The sequence below is a fragment of the Nyctereutes procyonoides genome, unplaced genomic scaffold, assembly GCF_905146905.1.
Source record: "Nyctereutes procyonoides isolate TBG_1078 unplaced genomic scaffold, NYPRO_anot_genome, whole genome shotgun sequence".
In the NCBI taxonomy this organism is placed as follows: domain Eukaryota; kingdom Metazoa; phylum Chordata; class Mammalia; order Carnivora; family Canidae; genus Nyctereutes; species Nyctereutes procyonoides.
In genome coordinates this window covers 13,755,731-13,777,644 of record NW_026575155.1, presented here as the reverse complement: position 1 = coordinate 13,777,644, position 21,914 = coordinate 13,755,731, and the positions used below count along the sequence as shown (strand labels likewise).

At 39.9% G+C, this 21,914-nt stretch overlaps 1 protein-coding gene across 1 annotated transcript in view; it reads left to right on the top strand.

Moving 5' to 3' along the window:
- The first annotated feature begins 14,859 nt into the window (after positions 1-14,859).
- Positions 14,860-21,914, top strand: part of DSCAM (DS cell adhesion molecule) — a 621,576-nt gene continuing 614,521 nt past the window's right edge. Inside the window, exon 1 of the mRNA XM_055313369.1 lies at positions 14,860-15,217. Coding sequence (XP_055169344.1) covers positions 14,860-15,217 — 358 coding nt within the window. The remainder of the gene's footprint in view (positions 15,218-21,914) is intronic.

Below are 21,914 nucleotides of genomic sequence, written 5' to 3'. Positions count from 1 at the left end.
TCTATCAATGTATAGGTGGAATAATTAATCATTTCTCATGAAAGCTAATTTTAGAATGCTTTATTTTAATTCACTGAGATTTATTTATTTGTATTTGGTTGACTTTGGTCAAGCAGCCATGTATTTAAGAAGCATTTCTTGGAATTCTATTGCATGCTAGAAACTGTTGGAGGGATTGGCGACCTGTCAGAGAGTTCAACCAATCAAATGTCTATCGTTTAGGAACACAAATTTTTAGGAGCGAGAGAGATAGATAATAAAAAAAGCAAATTATACAGTATGCCAAAAAGTGATTGCCATTGTGGAGACATTGGATGAGGGCAATCGGGAGTACGCACAGTGGTGGATGGAGGGGTGAGAGTAAGCCTCGTGGAGAAGGAGGGCACTCAGCAAAGACTAGAGAAGGTGGGGGAACCGGCCACATACTTTCTGGAAGAGGAGCATTCCAGGCAGAGGGATAAGCCTGTGGGATGCTGTAGGCACTTCCAGAAGGTCTCCTGGCTGGAGGGGAAGGAGCAAAGGGAAGGAGTAGAAGGTGACAGCAGACAAGGAACAGGGAGCATTGGTCCCCCTAGGAAAATGGTGTCTTTTATGCCAGAGAATAGGGGCCCTGGAGGGTTCTCAGCAGTGGGGAGAGACAACCTGACACGTTTGCCTGGATGGCACTGGCTGGTGGATTAGTGCACGTGTACAAGTGGGTGCCAGAGAGCCATGGGACATCACTGTGACAATCCAGGGGAGAGAGGTGGTGCTTTGGACGAGAGAAATGGTAGAAGAGATGGCAGGTAGCTGATTCTCATCATATTTTGGAGGTGTAGCCAATGGACCCCCTCATGCAGTGAGTGTAAGGGATGAGAAAAAGAGGGGTGTCAAGGGGGACCCCAAGTTTTTGGACTGAGCGACTGTAAGAACAGATGGCCTTTAGCTCTTCTGTTCAAAAATGGATATTTCACGGATAGAATATTTTTGTATGTAACTTGTGTGGATGTAATTGATCTTCTGAAATATTAATAAATATGCGAAAGAATCACATGGAAGAGAGCAGGAAGGTAAAAGAAATTCATGAATGTGAATATGTTCACAATGTTGGATCCCAGAAAATGGGTGTAATGGTGGTGGTGGTGGTGGGGGGGCAGGAAACAAGAGCAACAGTTTACCAGGGTTGCAATCAACCAATTTTTCCCCTTAAAGTATTAAATGTTTGAGATTCTCAAATAAGGCTGTGTAGGTGGGATTTCTACATCCTATGGTCCACCTTCCAGAGCCTGTGGGGTGCCATTAGGCCCCGTGCTGGCTGATGAGGGGTGAGCACCAGTCACCCTGTGATTCATACACATGGGAGGCATTGTTGTACGTAAGGGTTGCTTAGGGCTGCTTAGCATGATTGGAATGGAGCGCTCTCTAGCAACACATTCACCTACTGACTTTGCTTTCTATATCTTTTTTCCTTTTTAAGTTTTTCTCCTAGGATTCACCTCTGTATTTTCAAATTCTCTGTTTACACTGAAGTACTTCATTTTTGAGGGTTAGATATCTACTTAATTTTATGGACTCTGAATGCCGGCCCTCCTTATCTTCTACTTTTTTTCATACAATGATATTACCATTTTGGGTTAAATCAATATTTAGGGTTTACATTATTATAACCATGTAAATATTAGCTGCTGCTGAGCCACCTAGCACATTATGAATGCTTTTCTTTTCTATTACAGCTTTGTGTTTTCCCTGGGATTAATAATCACTGACTTTTTTGTTTACTTAGTCTTCACTGCATGTGTAACTAAGTCATCCCCCAAATTCTCTGACAGGACTAAGTACTCCTTTTTAATACATTCAGATACATCAGGATCTTCAAATGTTTTTTTTATTTTTATTTTTTTGAAATATCTCTGAGAGCCCTCTCTCTGCACCAGGCTGGACTGATTTCCACTCTACAGCTGCTTTCTTGGAACCTTTCAGGACTCTGGAAATTCCTTTTGTGTAACTCCTTACCTGCATCTGAGTCTCTATCTCCTCTCTATGTCATAAACTCCTCTCCCTTGGTTTGCCATCTTTTTTATACATTCCAGTAGCTTTCTGAATAGGGTCCATGAGAGGTAACATTTTGGGGTTTGCATTATTTACAAATGTCTTTGCTTGCTCGATACTGTGGGTATAGAATTCTAGGTCGGTCCCATGACTTTTATAATTGGGGTTCAGAGGTGAAAGATCAGGTCTTTGGCCTTCCTACTGTTGTATGTCAGACAGCAGGTTTGAACTATGGAGAGCCCCAAGGAAGATGGCACCTTTTGTCCAAAGAAATGCCTTTCTCCATCAATGGAGACCTGGCTTGAGTTCTATTTAAGTGTCCACTGCATTACCTATGTACTCAGTCCTGTGCAAGCAGATGACGTGCAAGGGTGTAATGTCCCTGTGCTGCATCCATGGTACAAATGTTTGATCAATGAATGAAGCCACATAAATGAACCTTGTCTTGATGAAACAAGGGCAAAAAAGTGAATGGCTAGATCAGCTGGTGTGAAAGTTCAGATGATGGTGGACGCGGGTGAGTTCTGTGCAATGCTCCCCAGTGTTCCATGGGAAGATGGAGGGGTATATCATACCTGGAACCCAGACACAGGTTCTTCATGTCACTGCTTTGGAGATAGTAGGCCTTGCTGGTAAGACAAGACAGCCCAACATCTAGACTCTGTCATTGTTCATTCATTCTGTCCCTGAAACTCCATTCAAATGGTAATAAAGGCATTTATATGTGATCCTAAGGACAAAGAAGATGGGAGGTTAAGGTGGTGGCAGCCATGAGTTGGCAATGGTGCTAGATGAGTTGCCCATGATTGAACATACTGGAGAAAGCTGAAGAAAGTGACACAAGAGAAAGCCCAAGAGCAGGTCTCTAACTCAGGCTGGTGAACCAAAGGAGCCAGCTGAGACTAGAGTCAATCCTCTGAGAGTCTTTCTAGTTGAAAAGTTTGTTGTTACTTACCACTTAGGCACCCTTGCAGTTATCCGAATGGTCATTCATTTTGTTACTGAAACACAAAGGTAAATCTGTGCATTACCTGGAAAAATAAATTACTTTAAAAAGGAGGCTTATGGAAGTCCTTAGGCCAGAGCAAAATGGAAAATTGAGTACTTCTGAGTTCTAGCAAATGAGAATGATGCTGTACAATGAGATCAAGAAGTATGTGTTTTTGTTTTTGTTTTTTAATCATTATACTTCAGTGCTTTCACTTAACACTAGAGCCACAATTTCACTTCTGAATTAGATTTTACATCTTTCTGTTGAGGTCTCATTGCAATCTCTGGCTTTAATTTATTTTGTTCTTTAATCATAGGACAGGTGATTCAGTTGGCTTCAGTTAATTTCATTCCATTCCTCGCTTCAATAGTCTCATTTTATTGCTTCGCTTTTCTGTTTGTTTCTGGTTCACAGTGCTATGTTTTTGGACATAATATTTTCTCTCTTCCCAAGGCTTTTCATCTTTAGGAAACAATTTTGTCAACATTGTTATGATGTTAGCTTTATTTCCCACTCTCCTTTCCTATGATTTTTTTAAATAATAAATTTATTTTTTATTGGTGTTCAATTTGCCAACATACAGAATAACACCCAGTGCTCATCCCGTCAAGTGATTTTTTTTAAATTTATACTTCCTCGTGTGCATCTGCAGTCATGCTTTTTTCATTAATTTATCCTATTTTTGTTCCCAGATTTCTTCCCAAATGCTGCCAAATGCTAAGGAGTCATTGACATAATTTTGGTTTATTCATATGCTTCATTGCTTATGGTCATAATTTCCAGAGTGCTTTTTGCTCTTTCCAAATCACTAGATACTTTCATGCCATTGGAAAGCTTTGAGCCTAAAATGTAAATGTTGGAACATAGCAAAGGACATACATATTATTCATTATAGTGTCTGTATTCTCTAAAAATATACACCTAACCACCAGCAGTGTTACTGTGAGTGACTTTCATCCATCCAAAGGGACAGTGAGACTTTATCTCTAAAATGAATTCCCTGTACGCATATGGAAATAATTCTCTTGAAGGATATTGCAAACAATACTTAGACATTTTCTGAGCAAAAACATTAACATTTTTCTTATTTTTTTCCTCCAGAGATTTGTAAAACACATAGCAAAATTGAGCTTTTTTCCCCTTTGTTGAAAAATCAGTACAAATATTGGATGAAAAGAACATTTTTTACACACGGTAGCTAAATCTCATAAATGTGTTCTTCTTATAATATCTGAGAAATTCTTTTTCTCTGTTACTGTCCCTTGACATCTATATAATGGAATTTTGATTATAATAGATGATGCATATGAAATACAGATTAAATATTGTTCCTTAAAAGGATATTTTTTGGCCATGTACACTATGAAAATCATAATATTTTTTGTGCATTTATTCACTAGGAATTTGAGAGCCTCCATTAGGTATGAGCCAGGGTACCAAGTACCAGGAATACAGTTGTGTCATCTTTATGCAGTGCCCCTCTTGTAGATTACAGTTTTTGTGGGAGGTCCACACCAAACAACAAAGAAAAGAGTTATTAATGAATCATGCAGGAAGCTAGGACACAGAGTCTAGTCTGGGAGGTGGAAGACCAGGAGTACATTTCTAAGAAATCGATGGGTAAGCTGAGATTCAAAGAATGAGTAGTATCTCTTGGAGCAAAGGATGGTGAAGTATTCCAGCAAAGGGCGCAGGATCTGTGAGACCCTGATGTGGGAAGAAGATTGGGGACCCAAGGCACTGGGAAGCCCAGTGTGGAAATTAGTCCAGCCTGGTGCAGAGAGATGTTTCAAACAGAGATGTTTCAAAATATAATGCCACTATAAACATTGGGGTGCATGCATCTCCCTTTGCATTAGCACTTTTTTTGTTCTTTGGGTAAATACCCAGTAGTGTGATTGCTGGGTTGTAGAGTAGCTCTAGTGTTTACTTTTTTTTTTCTTTTAACTTTTTAAAAAATTTTAGTTTTTAGAATAAATCTACCCCCAACCTGGGGCTCCAACCTATGACCCCAAGATCAAGAGTCATATGCTCTGCTGACTGAGCCAGCCAGGCACCTCTATTTTTAACTTTCTGAGGATTCTCCATACTGTTTTCCAGAGTGGCTGCACCAGTTTGCATTCCTACCAACAGTACACAAGGGTTCCCCTTTCTCCATATCCTTGCCAACGCCTGTTGTTCCAGTTTTTTTTTTTTTAAGTAGTATTAGCATGAGATATTTTTATCCTTTTACTTTTAATTTACTTATTTCTTTGTATTTTAAAATGAATTTCTCCTAGATAATATATAGTTAGGTCTTGAGTTTTTTCATCCAATCTGACAGTTTCTGCCTTTTACTTGTAATGTTCAGCGATTTATATGTAATGTGAACATCAGTTTAGGTTGAAATCTACCATCTTGATACTTGCTTCCTATTTATCTATTTTCTGTTCTTTTTTCTTGTCTCCTTTTGGATTAGTGGAGTATTTTTTTAATGATCAATTTCATCTAGCTAATGGATTAATATCTAAGTTTTGTTTTGCTTTACTTTTTTGTTTCTTTAAGTGGTTGCTTTAGAGTTTGTAATATATATCTTTAAATTAACATGGCCTACTTCCAAGTGATATTATAGCATTTAATGTGTAGTGGGAGAAACTTATAGCAGTAGATTGTCATTTCCCTCCTCCCACTTGCCTTTGTCCTAATACTGTCATTCATTTTATCTCCATATATGTTGTAAACACCTAATACATTACTATCATTTTTGCTGTAAACAGTAAATTGTTCTTTTGATGAGGTTTTTAAGTGAGGAAATACATTTCTTAAATATTTAGTTACATACATATCATCTTTTGGCACACTTCATTTCTTTCGGGAGATCATAATATTTATCTGGTATTTTCCTTCTGCCCCAAAGACTTCCTTTAACATTTCTTATATTTGTGACCACTGTCCCTGAGTTCTCTTAGCTTATGGATATGTGAAAAGTCATTATTTTTTTTAAAGATTTACTTATTTATTCATGAGAGACAGACAGAGAGAGAGAGAGAGAGGCAGAGACCTAGGCAGAGGGAGAAGAAGACTCATCGCAGGGAGCCCGATGCAGGACTCAATCCTGGATTCTGGGATCACACCCTGAGCTGAAGGCAGATGCTTAACCACTGAGCCACCCAGGTGTCCCTGAAAAGTCATAATTATTTCACCTTCATTTATGAAAGTATTTTAAGCTGTGTATAGATTTTTAGATTGGCAGGGTTTTTTTCTCTATTCTTTTTAAATAATGCTATAATTTTTTTCCTCCACTGTCTTCTGGTTTGCATTGTTTCTGAGAAGTCAGCCATCATTCTTATTTTATTTTTCTGTCTAGAGTGTGTATTTTACTTAACTATCTGGCTGCCTTTAAGATTTTTCTCTTCATCTTTGGCCTTCAGAAATATAATGATGATGTTTCATGGTGTGATTTTTTTTTCATGTTTCTTCTGTTTGGTGTTCATTGAATTTATGGGGTATTTGGAGTTCCAGTACTCATTAAATGTTGAAAATGTTGGATGTTAAAATTTTTCTATATTACTTTTTCCTTCTGGAACTCCAATTTTACATATATTGGGCCATGTGAGTTAGCCCCTCATCTCACTAAATGTTTTTAAGATTTATTTATTTTAGAGAGGGGAAGCAAGAGAGTTTGCACATGTGTATGAGTTGGGGGGGAGGGGAAAAGGGAGAGAGGATCTCAAGCAGACTCCCCGCTGAGCATGGAGCCCAATGTGGGGATCACTCCCATGTCACTGAGTTCAGGACTTGAGCCAAAATCCCAAGTCAGATGCTTAACTGACTGAGCCACCCAGGCACCCCTCACTACTTTTTTTTTTGTTTGTTGTCTTTAGACCTTTTTTCTTTGCTTTTTGATTTGTATAGTTTCAACTGTTCCATCTTCGTTCACTGACATTTTCTTCTGCAAGATCTAATCTGTTAATTTCATTTGCATGTTTTCATTTCATATATTGTATTTTTAATCTCAAGAAATTCTATCTTAGCTATTTGTATGGTTTCCATTTCTTTCATCAGTATGACTTTGCTTTTCTCTGCTATTTTGGAGGTATTGGGAGATTATTTATAACAGCTACTTTATAGTCCATGTCCATGACTGCTAGTTGTATCATTTCTCTTTTTTGTGTCTGTTTCTATTGAATGAATCTATTCTTGATAATAGATCATATTTTCCTGCTTGGGTCCACTTTTTTAATTGAATGCCAGGCATTGAAAATGTTACATTATTGATTACCAGATTTTGTTCCTTTCTATGAACTAGTATTGAAATATGTTTTCTGGCAGTGAAGTTACTTGGAATCAATTTAATTCTTTCTGAGATACATTCAATGTTGTGCTGATACACTTCTGAGTTCTTTATCTGATACCCCATGTATTAGTTCTTTCCACTCTGGCCAGCTAGAATATGAACCTGTTTCTCCTCCACATGAGCTTCAGGGATTTTCCACTTGTTCCTTTCTGGTGTTCCTTATCCATAATTTCCTCACATACATGCAAATAGCTAAAGACTCATTGAAGGGACCCTTCTTTGGGTCTCCAGAACTCCCCATCTATGCAATTTCCTTCTCTCTGGCTGTAAATTTAGCAGTCTTGACTTCCCCACACCTCAGGTTTGGTCTCCTCAGCTCAGAAATTCCACCAACATCTACTTAGGTTTCCTCTTTTTGAAAGGATTTGGGAACTCTCTCCAGGCAGTAAGCTGGGAACTTGTAGGGCCCAGTACATTTGTCTCCTCTTTTTCATGGTTTACAGTTCCATATTCCCTGAAATGTTTACTTGTTGGAGGGTAAATCCAGTTCCTGGCTTTTTGTTTGTTTTATTTTATTGTGGACAGAAATGGAATTTCATATTTCAGTGTTTTATGCCATTGTGAAGTTGTATCCACTTCTTATTCAGGAGAACAGTTGCACCATTGCTTTAGTGCTGGGGAATAGATAGAATAATTGAAATATATTAGAGTTAAATGCATAACATATGAGAATACTTTTATAGCTTGCCGTGGAATTATTTTATAGAAGTTTGGAATGCTTTCCAAGTCATTATGAGACCATTCCTTTATCTGCTTCCAGATCGTCTGATCAAAATGACACTAAATTTCAAAGCGGTTATTCAAACATAAAAACATTTTGGAGTCTGAACCAGTGAAGGGTTCTGCTTTCTAGATAATATTTACCTAAGGCTAAGTTATATCCCTTTTCATTTTGTAAGACCTTTACAGAAGTAGTTCATTTTACTAAGCACATCTGCTCACATATTCCTATAAAATCAATACAAGTATTTTAGTCCTAAATGGCATTTCCATTCAAAATGAATATACCCAATTTGCAAATTGAATGCTCTGTTTTGGTTCTCATGTTTTCTGATCACTCTGAAGCAGTTGACACTGTTGGAAACCATGGGATGACCTCCCAAAATGCTATCCTTTTCTTTCTAAGGTATCACTCTCTGGGATTTGGGCTCCTAATTTCATAATTTCTTCTTAATCATCATGATGGATTTTTATTTTTCAATTTCTTTAAAATATTTAACTTAAGTATAGAATATATACATGAAAGTGTACATATCATAGTGAATAGCTCAGTGAAATTTTCATTAGTTTAGCACATCAGTGTACCCAGTACCCAGATCCAGGAAATGAACACAACCAGCAGCCTGGATGCCCCTATGTCTTTTTATTCTCTATACCCAGACCAACCTGTGATTCTTAACATCAAAGATTAGTGTTTTCTGTTTTTACGCTTGGTATAAATGGAATAATACATTATTTACTCTTGTGTCTATTTGCTTTGGTTCAACATTATAGCTGTGAGATTTATATTTTTTGTAATTATAGATTATTTATTCCTACTGTTATATAGTAATTCAGTGTACAAATACATCATACTATTCACTATTGATGGATATTTGAGTTATTTCCAGTTTGGGGCTTTTACAAATAGCACTGCCTTGAGTATTCCTGTATGTATGTGTGTGTGTATATATATATGTGAGATATATATATATGTGAGATATATATACCTTTTTTGGTGAGTGTATGCATACATTTCAGTTGGATAAATACCTTGCAGGTGAATTGTTGAGTCATAGGATATGCATATGTTCTGCTTTAGTAGATATCAGTGAGCAGTTTTACACACTGATTTTATCAGATTATACTCTCACCTGTGGCATCTGTGATTCTTTTTGCTCCTTATTCTTGACACTCAGTATATCCTATCTTTTCAACTTTAATCATTCAGAAGGCAGTATAGTGGTTATTCCTTATGCTTTTTTTTAAATAAAGAATATTTTATCTATTTGCAAGGGAGCATGAGCACAAACTGGGTGGGGGGAGGCAGAGGCAGAGGGAGAGGGAGAAGCAGACCCCCCATTGAGCAGGGAGCCCGACACAGGACTTGACCCCAGGACCCTGGGATCATGACATGAGCTGAAGGTAGACGCTTCACTGAGCCACCCAGGTGCTGCTCTCCATGCTTTTAATTTTACTTTTCTGATAACTAGTTACATTCAGTAGTTTTTCATTTGGGTAGTGGCTATTTGTAAAATGGCTTTTGTGAATTGACTAAGGGTTTTGTACATTTTTTATCAGATTCTCTTTTTCTTATTGATTTGTAGGAGTTAGTTATGGATTTTGCATGCCAGTCCTAGGTTAGATAGCCTTTGCTCACCTTTTATATATTAAGTATCCCTGAGGATCCATCTCTGTTTTTTTTAACTTTTATTTTTAAATTTTTAATTCCAGCATAGTCAATGTACAGTATTATACTAATTTCAGATATGCAATGTAGTGATATCACAATATGTTATTTCTCATCAAGATAAGTGTACTCCACGGGACACCTGGGTGGCTCAGTGGTTGAGCATCTGCCTTTGGCTCAGGTCATGATCCCGGGGTTCTGGGATCAGGTCCCATGTCAAGCTCCCTGCAGGGAGCCTGCTTCTCCCTCTGCCTGTGTCTCTGCCTCTTTCTCTCTGTCTCTCATGAAGAAATAAATAAAATCTTTAAAAAAAGATAAGTATGCTCTTAATCCACTTCACCTATTTCACCCAGCTCCCCCACCCCACCTCATTTCTGACTTTTGTGTCTTCTGGTTCTTTACACTCTCCTTGGTACTCCTCACCCAATGGTGGGCTCAGTTTCTCTGATTGTGGCATCTCTCTCTGGGATCTTAGACCCCTATACCCACCTCACTAGTGAGTGGTCCAAAGGCAGTGCCGCCCTAACCTGAATGAGTCTGATGTCATTGTTTGCTCTACCCAACTAGCTCTGCCTTATATGTTGCCTATTTTTGTTCACAGTGCAATGATGTGGCCAAGTATGCAAACTATTGAATTTGACCATAATGACTTTTTCTTCTTCCTCCCGCTCATTCCCCCCAAGGCCCTGCCCACAAATTCTGGCAGGTTCACATCAGATGTGTTCATATAGTTTAGAATTCCCTCTCTCTTGATCCCACCAGTGAATGGGCAGGTCTTGGCTGCCCCCACAGCAGCCTAATCGGACTTCCTCCCTCTAGTCTCCACTCCTTGTAAACTGAGTTTTTACTTTCTAAAACTACAATTAGGGAAAGTGCTTGTTCTGCCTCAGAACTTTCAGATTCTCTATGATTTTTTTTTTAGACAGCCATATCGAGGTATCAGTTACAAAGAATAAAATCCGTGTGTACAATTCAGTAATTTTTCATAAGTTTACAGGTATGTGTGACTTTCACTGCGGTCAAGTTTAGACCATTTTCATCACCTCACAAAGGAACTCTGCATCCCTTAGCTACCATGCTCTCCCCCTCTCGCCCTCACCCACAGCTCTAAGGAAACCACTCCTCTCCATCCCTGTAGAGTTGTCTCTTCTGAATGTTTCATGGGAATGTCCTCATACAGTGTGTGGCCTTTTGTGATTGGCTTTTTCATTTAGCGTGATATTATCAAGGATCATCCACACCTGTCGCATGCGTCAGTATTTCCTTTCTCATCGCTGCTGAATACAATTCCACTGGATGGACACACCAGCTATTATTTATCTCTTCTTCAGTTGATGGACGCTGCAATTGTTCCTACATTTGGCTATTGGAAATGATGCTCCTTTTAACACTTGAGGACAGGTCTTTGCATGGACATGTGTATTCATTTCTCTTGGCTATATACCCTCGGATGGGACTTCCTGTTGCCCACAGAAGTAAGCACATGCTTTTTGGCATGAGATCGGATACCACTTATGACCCAGACTTTATAATAAGCATCTGAAATGGAAACTTCCCGAGCTTTGGTTGGTAGGGTGTCCCCAGGCCTTAGCACAGCGCCAGGTCGTTAGCAGGTGATGAGCACGTATGTACAGCATAAGTGAATATAAAGACTCCCAGGCTCTCTCTCCCAAATTCTACATCACTGTTGGTTCAGCCCTGAAGTTCCTGTTATCCTATATCTTCTCATTTCTCTCCCATCTGGGATGACTCAGTGTCCTAACATTTTTACGTCCTCTGCCTAAAATCTACTTTCCTCTTTTCTTCTGGACAGTTTGCCTCATCTTCCTCAGTTTGGGGTAGTAGCTCTTATTTCTGCTCCTGTATCATTTCGTGAATAATTCCTCCACAGTACTCAGCGAAGAATTAGCACCAACCTCTTTACTGACCAGGGCCCCCTCTAGACCAAACAAATCCTTGCATCTGTACCCTGACTCACGTGAATTTGCATTCCTGGGCCCTTGCATGAAGCCTGGAACAGGGCAGGTGCTCCATAAATACCACTGCAAGCAGGAGCATTCGTGTCATTGCTTCCTATAACATTTATTTCATGTGTCTTCACCTCGCCAGATCTGGGTTTTAAGGAAAGCAATGTAGACTTATTTTTCTTTTTAGCGTAACGTTCTTCTTTATGTTGTCACTGGAGCCCTGCTTATACCATCTGTTATAATGATATAAAGTGTGAAGAAATCTGCAGATGAAAGAACAATCCTCCAAAGCCCCTTCCTTCAGCGTCCTTAGTGTCCATACCCCAGGATTTTATATGCCTTAATTTTGCAGCAAGATTATGCCAAATGTTTTGTTTAGCTTTCTGTTATTAAACTGCAGTTAGTTTCAGGGAAATTTCACACACACGTAATTCACAGCGAGATTGCCCATGCCCTTACTGGAGGGAGCAAATGTTGCTGTATTCAAAGTGCATGCAGCATGCCATAAAATGAAGTACTATTATTTAAGCAGATGGATGGCCCCTTAGATGGAAGAAACAGAAGCTGCTGGAATGTAGTTTGGGTTTTCTCTTGCCTGTGGCCATATGATGTGTATCTTAGAGAATGAGTTTATGTTACATTATTAAACCCGGTGGTGTGAAATAGAGAGACTAATGCAAAATACCTTTAAAAAATGTAAGGAGAAGTGACAGTAATCCCCTGTGGGTCACTTATCTCCTTAACTGCTAGGATTAAACATTTATTTTGCGTTTTTCTCACAGTCATTTAAATAATTTCGCATTTATGTATGAAATATTTCTTACATACATTCACGTTTTCAAAGACCTGCTATTCTTAACAAGGCTACTTTTATGAGACACGAGAATGAATTCAGATATGACTAAATTTTATTTAGTTCAAATTACCCAAATCCAGTTGACAGAAGAGTCATGTGGGGAGGGAACAAAAAGGAATCTGGGTGGAATTAATTAGATCGAAGAGTGACAGTTACCTCACTCCTAACACTGTGTTTGGGGTGATGTCAGTTTCCTAGAAAGCTCAAATGTAAAATCACAGTGCCACTATCAGCATTTTTATTTGAGTTGAAAGCTGTAATGTTTAACTATTAACTGTGCTTCCGATCCGAGCCAATTTCTTAGTTGGCAATAATTTTCATATTCTGATTTATGGAGCACTGCTAAAGTCTTTAGTTATGGTTGGGAGAGAAAGCCATCAAACAGTTACTACTTGATGAACACCCCTGGCTGTCTTCTTTTTGAGTAAATCTATCGCTTTTACAAAGTGGATTTTTCCCCCTGCCATCTTTTGATACATGGCATTCCCTCTGTTTGTCTGTTCAGAGACAGTCAGCACTGGGCCCAGTGGGCAAGCTGGTGGGCCCTGCCCGGGAGAGAGATGAAGGGGAAGTGGGTGGATGTTCAGGTGAGATGTCCAGAGGATGCTGAGTCTCATAGGCACAGCTTCCCTGGGAATTAGTTGGCTTTATAGAATAAAGGCAGCCATATAATGAGATTAAATCTTCATCAGAAAGACTGAATCCTGCGTCTGTGACCTCCTAGCCCCGAATCTTTGGTCAAGCGACAACCCTTCTGAATCTCCACATCTTCTTCTGCAGAGTGGAGGCTACACTCATCTGGCACAGATGCTATTCACAAGACTAGAATTACACCTTGAGTATCGTAACACCGTCTGATACAGTACAGGTGCTCCATAACTCATATTCGCACCTCTGCTCAGTGAGATTAATTCCAAGTATCAAGGGCTTCTTTTCTCTCTTGTGAATATGTGCCAAGGTGTGCATTTGTTTCTGGGAAGTCATATATAAGCACAAACATCTGAGAAGTGGGTCTTCGTGGCATTTTAAAATCTTCCGGTTAATTTTTGAATTCTAGAAGTTGTTTCCTCTGTTCACGTAAATGACACTGTGTGACTGTTTGTTCCCGAGTGCAACATAAGCCCTAGTAAATGAATTAAAAAGCCAAATATGTGTGAACTGGTTTGTAGACATTTTGTTTGTAGCAATGAACACAGAAATAATTTAAATAACTAAGACCAGGAAGATAGTTTAGAAAATCCAATTAGATAAAACGTACATCCACTATTTACTTGTAAGGACTGTATAAGAAGTATGGAATTTTTGTATATGAAATAACAGTAAGAGAATGAAGCATAGCCTACCACAAGTGCATTATTTTATGTATACACATTATTACGCAGAGTAATCATGTAGGCACACCATGTAGGCCGATGGACCTGAAGAGGAAATATGAAAATCAAAATAGAAATTGTCACAGGCTGGTGGAATTGACTGATGCTTCGGTCAAAGTTCTTTATATTATTGCTGCACCTTTTCAATAAAAAAGAAAAGGGCATCGTTGATTGGACACTATTTTTAGGAAACCAGTTGTGCTTTTTAAAATGTTTTACCTGTAAATATAGATTTTAATTTTTAAAAAAGTGTGACTGATTTCATTCAAGAGTATCTCTCCATGTACCTCCCAACCAGAGCAATCTGGTCGGAGAGACTGGACCTCATCATTCATCCTTTTAGCTTCTGTTCATCCAGCACCTCTTGGGTGTTAGGCTGTGCCCTCTGGGGAAGAGCATGAACAAATGGTGACATCGTTCTCATGGGGCTCATGTTCTAGAGGTAGAGACCAGCAGTAGTGAATACAAAATCCATAGCATGAATCCCAGTAGCAGCCAGACAGTACTGTGGAGGCCGAGCAGGGTGTCGGGAACGGGCTGGTAAATGATCTATTAAAAGCCAACAATCCAGGGGCCCCTGAGTGGCTCAGTGGTTGAGCGTCTGCCTTTGGCTCAGGTCATGATCCCGGGGTCCTGGGATCGAGTCCCACATTGGGCTCCCAACAGAGAGCCTCCTTCTCCCTCTGCCCGTGTGCCTGCCTCTCTGTGTCACTCGTGAATAAATAAATGAAAATATTAAAAAAAGGTTACAATCCAGGATAACCTATCAGCTTATGTACAAGGTATGGAGTGAGGACAGTAGCTCTTTAGTTACCAGCCCCTCTGCCCATTTTGAAGTGTTTCATTTTAGCCAAGCCTGGCGATTGTTTCCCAGAACAACCTCCTGAGGCCAGGCTGACTTGAAGGCCAAGTTCGGAACATGCGCCCGACTGACCGATTCTTGTGTTGTCTTTTTGTAGTTTTCAGTGAGGACCTTCACTCCAGCCTCTACTTTGTCAATGCATCTCTGCAAGAGGTAGTGTTCGCGAGCACCACGGGGACCCTGGTGCCCTGTCCCGCTGCAGGCGTCCCTCCTGTGTCTCTCAGATGGTACCTAGCGACGGGCGAGGAGATCTACGATGTCCCCGGGATCCGCCACGTCCACCCCAACGGCACTCTCCAAATTTTTCCCTTCCCTCCTTCAAGCTTTAGTACCTTAATCCATGATAATACTTATTATTGCACAGCTGAAAATCCTTCAGGGAAAATTAGAAGTCAGGATGTCCACATCAAGGCTGGTGAGTACGGTTCCTCTGTGTTTTCCTTCTGTGCTTGGGGAGGTGGTGGCGGTGGTGGTGGGGTGTGTGTGTGTGACGAACGGTAAGGTGCCATCAGCTGAGAAAACCTAAAGTGAAAACCCTGTCCTCTGTTCATTCTGACACTGCCCGTGACTTCTTCTTTAATATGTTCAAGCATCCTTTGACTGAGTTTCCAAATGCTCTGTGTTCCTGGAACTAAGACGTGAAATTCGTGATGGCAGTGGGGCAGGTGTAAAGTGTAACCCAAATTGTATTGTACTTTGGCTGATGGATGCTCTGACTCAGACTCTCAGGGTCTCAAACCCAGTGTGTCTGCGTCCAGCTTCGACTCCCCATCCTCCCTCCCCATACCGGGGCCTAGAGGCCTAGAGGCGGGCAGTCGGGGAGTGGGGAGGACGGAGGGAGGACACACAGTTGTGAGTCCAGTAAAACCTATCCTATAACTGCAACAGAACCAAATATCTTTGTATTCCCTGTGAAATTAAAAAAAAAAAACACACAAAAAACAGATCCTTTTCCACGTTTTTTGTTTTGTTTTGTTTTGTTTTTTAATTTTAGTACCTTTTTTATTTTTTTTTATTTTTTATTTTTTTAATAAATTAATTTTTTATTGGTGTTCAATTTACCAACATACAGAATAACACCCAGTTTTTTTTTCTTTTTTGCCTGGGTCACATGTTGCCAGGATGTTGCCGGTGAATAAATCCTGAGTTGGTTGTGTCCCTTTTAACAATATATACCTTAAAAAATGACATTCTTATATGTCAACCTGGGAATACAGTCTGAGATTCACAGACATGAAAAAGGTGTACATAACAGAGCATATCGTGCATGTCACGTTATAGATTTAACAGAGGCCCCCAGAAACAGACTCACAGCTAGACTCTAGTTAGCAAGCAGTGTTTTAACTTTTTTTAAACTTCGCCTCAAAAAAAAAAAAAAAAACTTCGCCTCACAAATACTACGGCACAACGACACGATGTAATGTCGGGGCAAAGAGAAGGTGACTTTGATTGTTGTCTTACGCACCAGGTAGCTGGGGGAGCTTTGTAATAATTTCCACAGCAAGCAAGGAGGTGCTGCTGGAAGACTGCACCGCATGAGCAAATTATGAAATGTTTCTGAATTCCTGCATATGATCTCTTTGATGTAAGCAATCAAACATTAGACTACGGTTCCTTCTGCTAGCTAGTCGTCTTCCCGACTGTATTTTGATCTCCGTGACATGCTCGTGAATTCCAGCACCTGAGCAAGAGCATGCTTAGGAGAGCAAGAAAAAGATTGCCTTTAATCAAGAGATATGAAAAGTCGGTACCCCAAATAATTAAAATAAAGCAAATGAAATTTGCACAGAGACCTCTACACCTGACAAGCAGGAGGAGAGAGCGAGCGCCTTTTACTTGGCAGGCGGAAAATGTTAATGATGCGTTATAGAAACATATTTGTAATCTACAAAGTGCCACTTATCGAAAAACCTGGAACTTCAGACAGCTCTGCTTGTACGTGTGAATCTGCTCTCTCTTTCTTGGGTTTCCTGTCAGATCAAGGAATTAAATGCTTCCTCCTGTTTTACCTGCCATTTTTGAAACCTGTCCTGGAATTGATTACTTTTGCGCGCCACTGAATGTGTTTTTGGGGGGGTGGAAATGGCATCACCTGGTCTGGCGGCCGTGCCCCTCTCCATTCCCGCCTAAGTGCGTTCCTGGCCTGGTGCTGGCATTCCCGACACCTGGGGCCTCCTGAGTACCTGTCCAACAAACACATGATTGCTGCATCAGCATGAGCTTACAAGATGGACACTCATGTTTGCCCGCATGGAATCTCTTTTTTGCATTTAATTGGACTTCTTGTTGTGGAGATGTTTATGACTGCAACAATCTTTTAGAGTTTTTTATTGGACGCCTGAAAATCTGGCTTCACCATTTTTATGTAGATGCTACTATAGAACTGGATGGCTGTGCAGAAGGGCAGGTGTGCGTGTGGGGGGGTGTCCTGTCTATGCTACCCAGTGCCGGCTGTAGTGCAAGATCTGAGCAGAGTGACAACTGGCTCACAGGGTGGCACCTACGCATCAGGTGTGCCTAAGCATCTCAGTGTCCCTCTCGATTGGTGTTGGGGTTTTCCTGGAATAACCCATTAGGGGAAATGGCCTCAGAAGCTGTCCTTTGGCAGGACAGGACATTTTCATTCTTCACAGTTTTCAGCGACTTTGACTCAGGCCTGGGTGTCTGCAAAAGTGGGATTTTTCATCTGTCACGTCTTAGGAATTCGCAAAGCTAGGTCACCTTGCATGCACACGCACATCAGCACTCAAATACCTTCTTCCGCTTTTTGTTGCAAGGACTGGAATGCAGACAGACCTCTTGAAGCAGTACCGCCCCTGGCCCCTAGCAAATAGTAATAAGCAGTATGACCTTGGCAAATAAAAAAAAAAAATTCTAGTGATTGTTTCCTCTTTCATTTACTGTGATTAATAGAATCTGACTGGGACTTCTGCTCCTGGCCAGGATAGAATGGCAGGGGTCGAATTTACCCTTTTCTCTGAAATAATAACATGCAGACAAGACGGAGAGAGCCACAGTTGTCAAGACTGGCCACCGGGCAATAGAGGAAAGTGATCCTTGGGAAGCTGTAAGAAGCAGGTGAGCCCTTTGAGTGTCCCCGTGCACTGCCTTGAGTTTCCAGATGGAGGACACAAAACCTACACACGAATTTTTATAGCAGCTTTATGAGTAATTGCCGACACTTGGAAGCAACAAAGAAGTCCTTCAGTATGCGAGTGGGTAATAACAAAGGCACTCTCCTTGCCTAAGCTGGAGTCAAGCTGCATGTGAGCCCTCTTCTTGACTAGTCTTTGACCTTGAACCTCTGTCCTCCCCCAGCCTAGTTTTAGGAAGACTCCTTCTCAGTCATCCCCTCCCTTTGACATCCAGCTACTCTGATATCTGATCAAGCTCCTCATCTTACTTTGATGTGTGAGTCAGTCTTGCCTTTAGCTTTTAGGTCTCCTCTGGGTAATCTATGAACTGATCCCCTCACTGCCACTGCCATTTGGCTGGAAATCCCCACTTGTCCTTGCTCTATTTGGAGGTGAGAAAAATCTCTCTCCCTTATTGGAGTAGTCATGAGTCCTACTGCAATAGCCTTAAAGTCCTCCGTCACATTTTAACAAGCATCAGAATATTTTTTTCTTTAACAATAAACAAACTATGGTAAATCCATACAATGGAGCATCACTTAGCAAGGTAAAGAAACAAGCCATGCAGCCATGAAAAAGATAGGAGGAACCATAGATGCATATTACTAAGTGAAAGAAGCCAATCTGAAAAGGCTATGAAATTTATGGTTCCAAGTATATGACGTTCTGGGAAGGGCAAAACTATAGAGACAGTGAAAAGATCAGTGATTTCCAGGGGCTGCCAGGCAGGAGAAGAGGGATGAGTAAGTAGATCACAGGACATTTTTAAGCAAGGAAACTTCTGGATGATAACTTAGTGGTGGATCCAGGACATTCTTCATAGAATTGCACAGCACAGAAGGAAGCTTCATGTAAACTATGGGCTTTACTTAATAATAACATTATTAATATTATTAATACTGGTTCATGAATGTAACAGAAGTGTAACATTAATGCAACCTGCTAATAATGAGAGAGACTAGAGAGACTGACCTGGGTGGGTAAAGGCAGTGTATGGGAACGCTCTGTACTTTCTGTACTTTGAAAATTTTCAGTAAACCTAAAACCACCCTAAAAAATAAAATCTATCCCAAAGAAAATTGGAAAAAAAAATATTTCACGTAGTTTGATACACAAATAGAGTCCCCAAAGGAATGGATGGTGAGAGAAATGAGCAAAACAAATACATAGTTGAAATACTGGTCAAATTTTTTCACATTTGATGGAAACTATAAACTTACAGATCCAAGGAGCTCTACAAACCCCAGGTACAAGATATCAGAAGAAAAATACACCAAAGTGTATGATAATCAGATTTCTCAGGACCAGTCTAAAGATAAAATGTTAAAAACAACCAGGAGGGAAAATATGTTAGTGGAACAAAAACAAGGATGACAACAGATTACCCTTCAGAATCCACGTAAAAGAACAGAGAAGCAATATCTTTAAAGTACTGGAAGGAGGGTCCCTGGGTGGCTCAGTGGTTGAGCATCTGCCTTTGGCTCAGGGCATGATCCCGGGGTCCTGGGATCAAGTCCCGCATCGGGCTCCCCTCAGGGAGCCTGCTTCTCCCTCTGCCTGTGACTCTACTTCTCTCTCTCTGTCTCTCATGAGTAAATAAATAAAATGTTTTTAAAAAAAGTATTGAAAGGAAATATAATTTGTAAATCGAGAAATCTAGATCTATATCTAGGAGAATATTTTTATTTCAAAATAAAGACTTTTTATTGGGCACACAAAAGCTGAAAGAATTTATCAGCAGCTGACCTGCACCAGTAGAAATCTTAAAGGAAATCCTCCAAAAAAAAAAAAAAAAAAAAGAAATCCTCCAGTCAGAAGACAAATGACAGTGGGATCTCAGATCTACTTAGATCTACTTAGAAGGAAGAACAGTGAAAATAGGGGCAGCCCAGGTGGCTCAGGGTTTAGCGCCGCCTTCAGCCCAGGGTGTGATCCTGGAGACCCGGGATCAAGTCCCGTGTCAGGCTTCCTGCATGGGGCCTGCTTCTTCCCCTGCCTGTGTCTCTGCCCCTCTCTCTCTCTCTGCGTCTCATGAATAAATAAATAAAATCTTTTTTTAAATTTTTATTTATTTATGATAGTCAGAGAATGAGAGAGAGAGAGAGGCAGAGACACAGGCAGAGGGAGAAGCAGGCTCCATGCACCGGGAGCCCGACATGGGATTCGATCCCAGGTCTCCAGGATCGTGCCCTGGGCCAAAGGCGCTAAACCGCTGCACCACCCAGGGATCCCCTAAATAAAATCTTAAAAGAAAAAGGATTCCTGATCCACAGAAATTATGAGATAATAAATGTGTGTTGTTTAAAAAAAAAAAGAACAGTGAAAAAGTAACCAATGTGGGTAAATTAGATTTTCCTAAAAGTGAACTGATGTACAATATTCTATTACTTTCAGGTGTGCATCATAGTGATTTAATATTTTTATATATTAAAAAAATTATCCTCCTGGTAAGTGTAGTTACCATCTGTCACCATAAAGCGTTATTATAACATTATTGCCTAATTCCCTATGCTATATGATGTAATGTACAACCCCATAACATATTTATTTTATGACTAAAAGTTTGTACCTCTGAATCCCCTTCACCTAGTTCTCTGCCCTGCTCTGGTAACCAACAGTTTGTCCTCTGTATCTCTGAGTCTACTCCTATTTTATTTTTTTGCTCGTTTACTCTGTTTTTTTTTTTTTTTTTTTTTAGATTCTACATATGAGTGAAATCATACAGTGTCTGTCTTTCTTTGACTTATTTCACTTAGCATAACACCCTATAGGTCCATCCATGTTGTCACAAATGGCAACATTTCATTTTCTTATATTTGAGTAATATTCTGTTTTACACACACACACACACACACACACACACACACCATATATTCTTCATCCACTTATCTATGGACACTTAGGTTATTTCCATATCTTGGCTATTGTAAATATCACCACAGGACACATGGGGTACACGTATCTCTTTGAATTGGTGTTTTTGTTTCTGTTTCAGATAAATACCCAGAAGTAGAAGTGCTGGATTCTAGGATAGTTCTATTTTGAATTTTTTGAGGAAGCTCCATACTGTTTTCCACTTTACATTCCCACCAACAGTGCACAAGGGCTCCCTTTTCTCTACATCCTCATCAGCACTTGTTATTTCTTGTCTTTTGGACAATAGGAAATCTGAGCAGTGTGAGGTGAAACCTCATTTCCCTGATGATCAATGTTATTAATGATCCTTTCATGTACCTGTTGGTCATCTGGATGTCTTTGGAAAAATGTATGTTCCAGTCCTTTGCCCAATCTATAACAGATTATGTTTTTGTGTTTGTTGTTATGGTTGTGGTATTAAGTTGTGTGAGTTCTTTATATGTTTTGAATATTAACCTTTTTAAGATGTTTGATTTGCAAATACCTTCTCGCATTCAGTGGGTTGCTTTTTAATTTCGTTAATGGTTTCTTTGTGTGAAAACCTCAAAGGAGTTCCATTTGTTTAGTTTTTTTCTTCCTTGTATGAGGAGACTGGTCTAAAAAATACTGCTAAGACAAATGTCAAAGAGCTTACTGCCTATGTTTTTCTCTAGGAGTACTGTCTATGTTTTCTTCTAGGAGTTTTATGGTTTCAGGTCATACATTTAAGGCTTTAACCCATTTTGAGTTGAACTAGTGTGTTGATATGCTGTAAAAAAGTGGTCCAATTTCATTCTTTTGCATGTGGCTGTCCAGTTTTCCCAGTTCCATTTATTGAAGAGACTGTCTTTTCCCCCATTGTATATTCTTGCCTTCTTTGTCATAGATTAATTGACCACATATGAATGAGTTTATTTCTGGGCTCCTTTTCTTTTTTCATTGATCTAGGTGTCTGTTTTTGTGTCAGTGCCATACTTTTTGGATTACTATAGCTTTGTAGTATAGTTTGAAATCAGGGAGCATGATAACCTCTGGCTTTGTCTTTCTCCAGATTGCTTTGGCAATTCATGGTCTTTTGTGGTT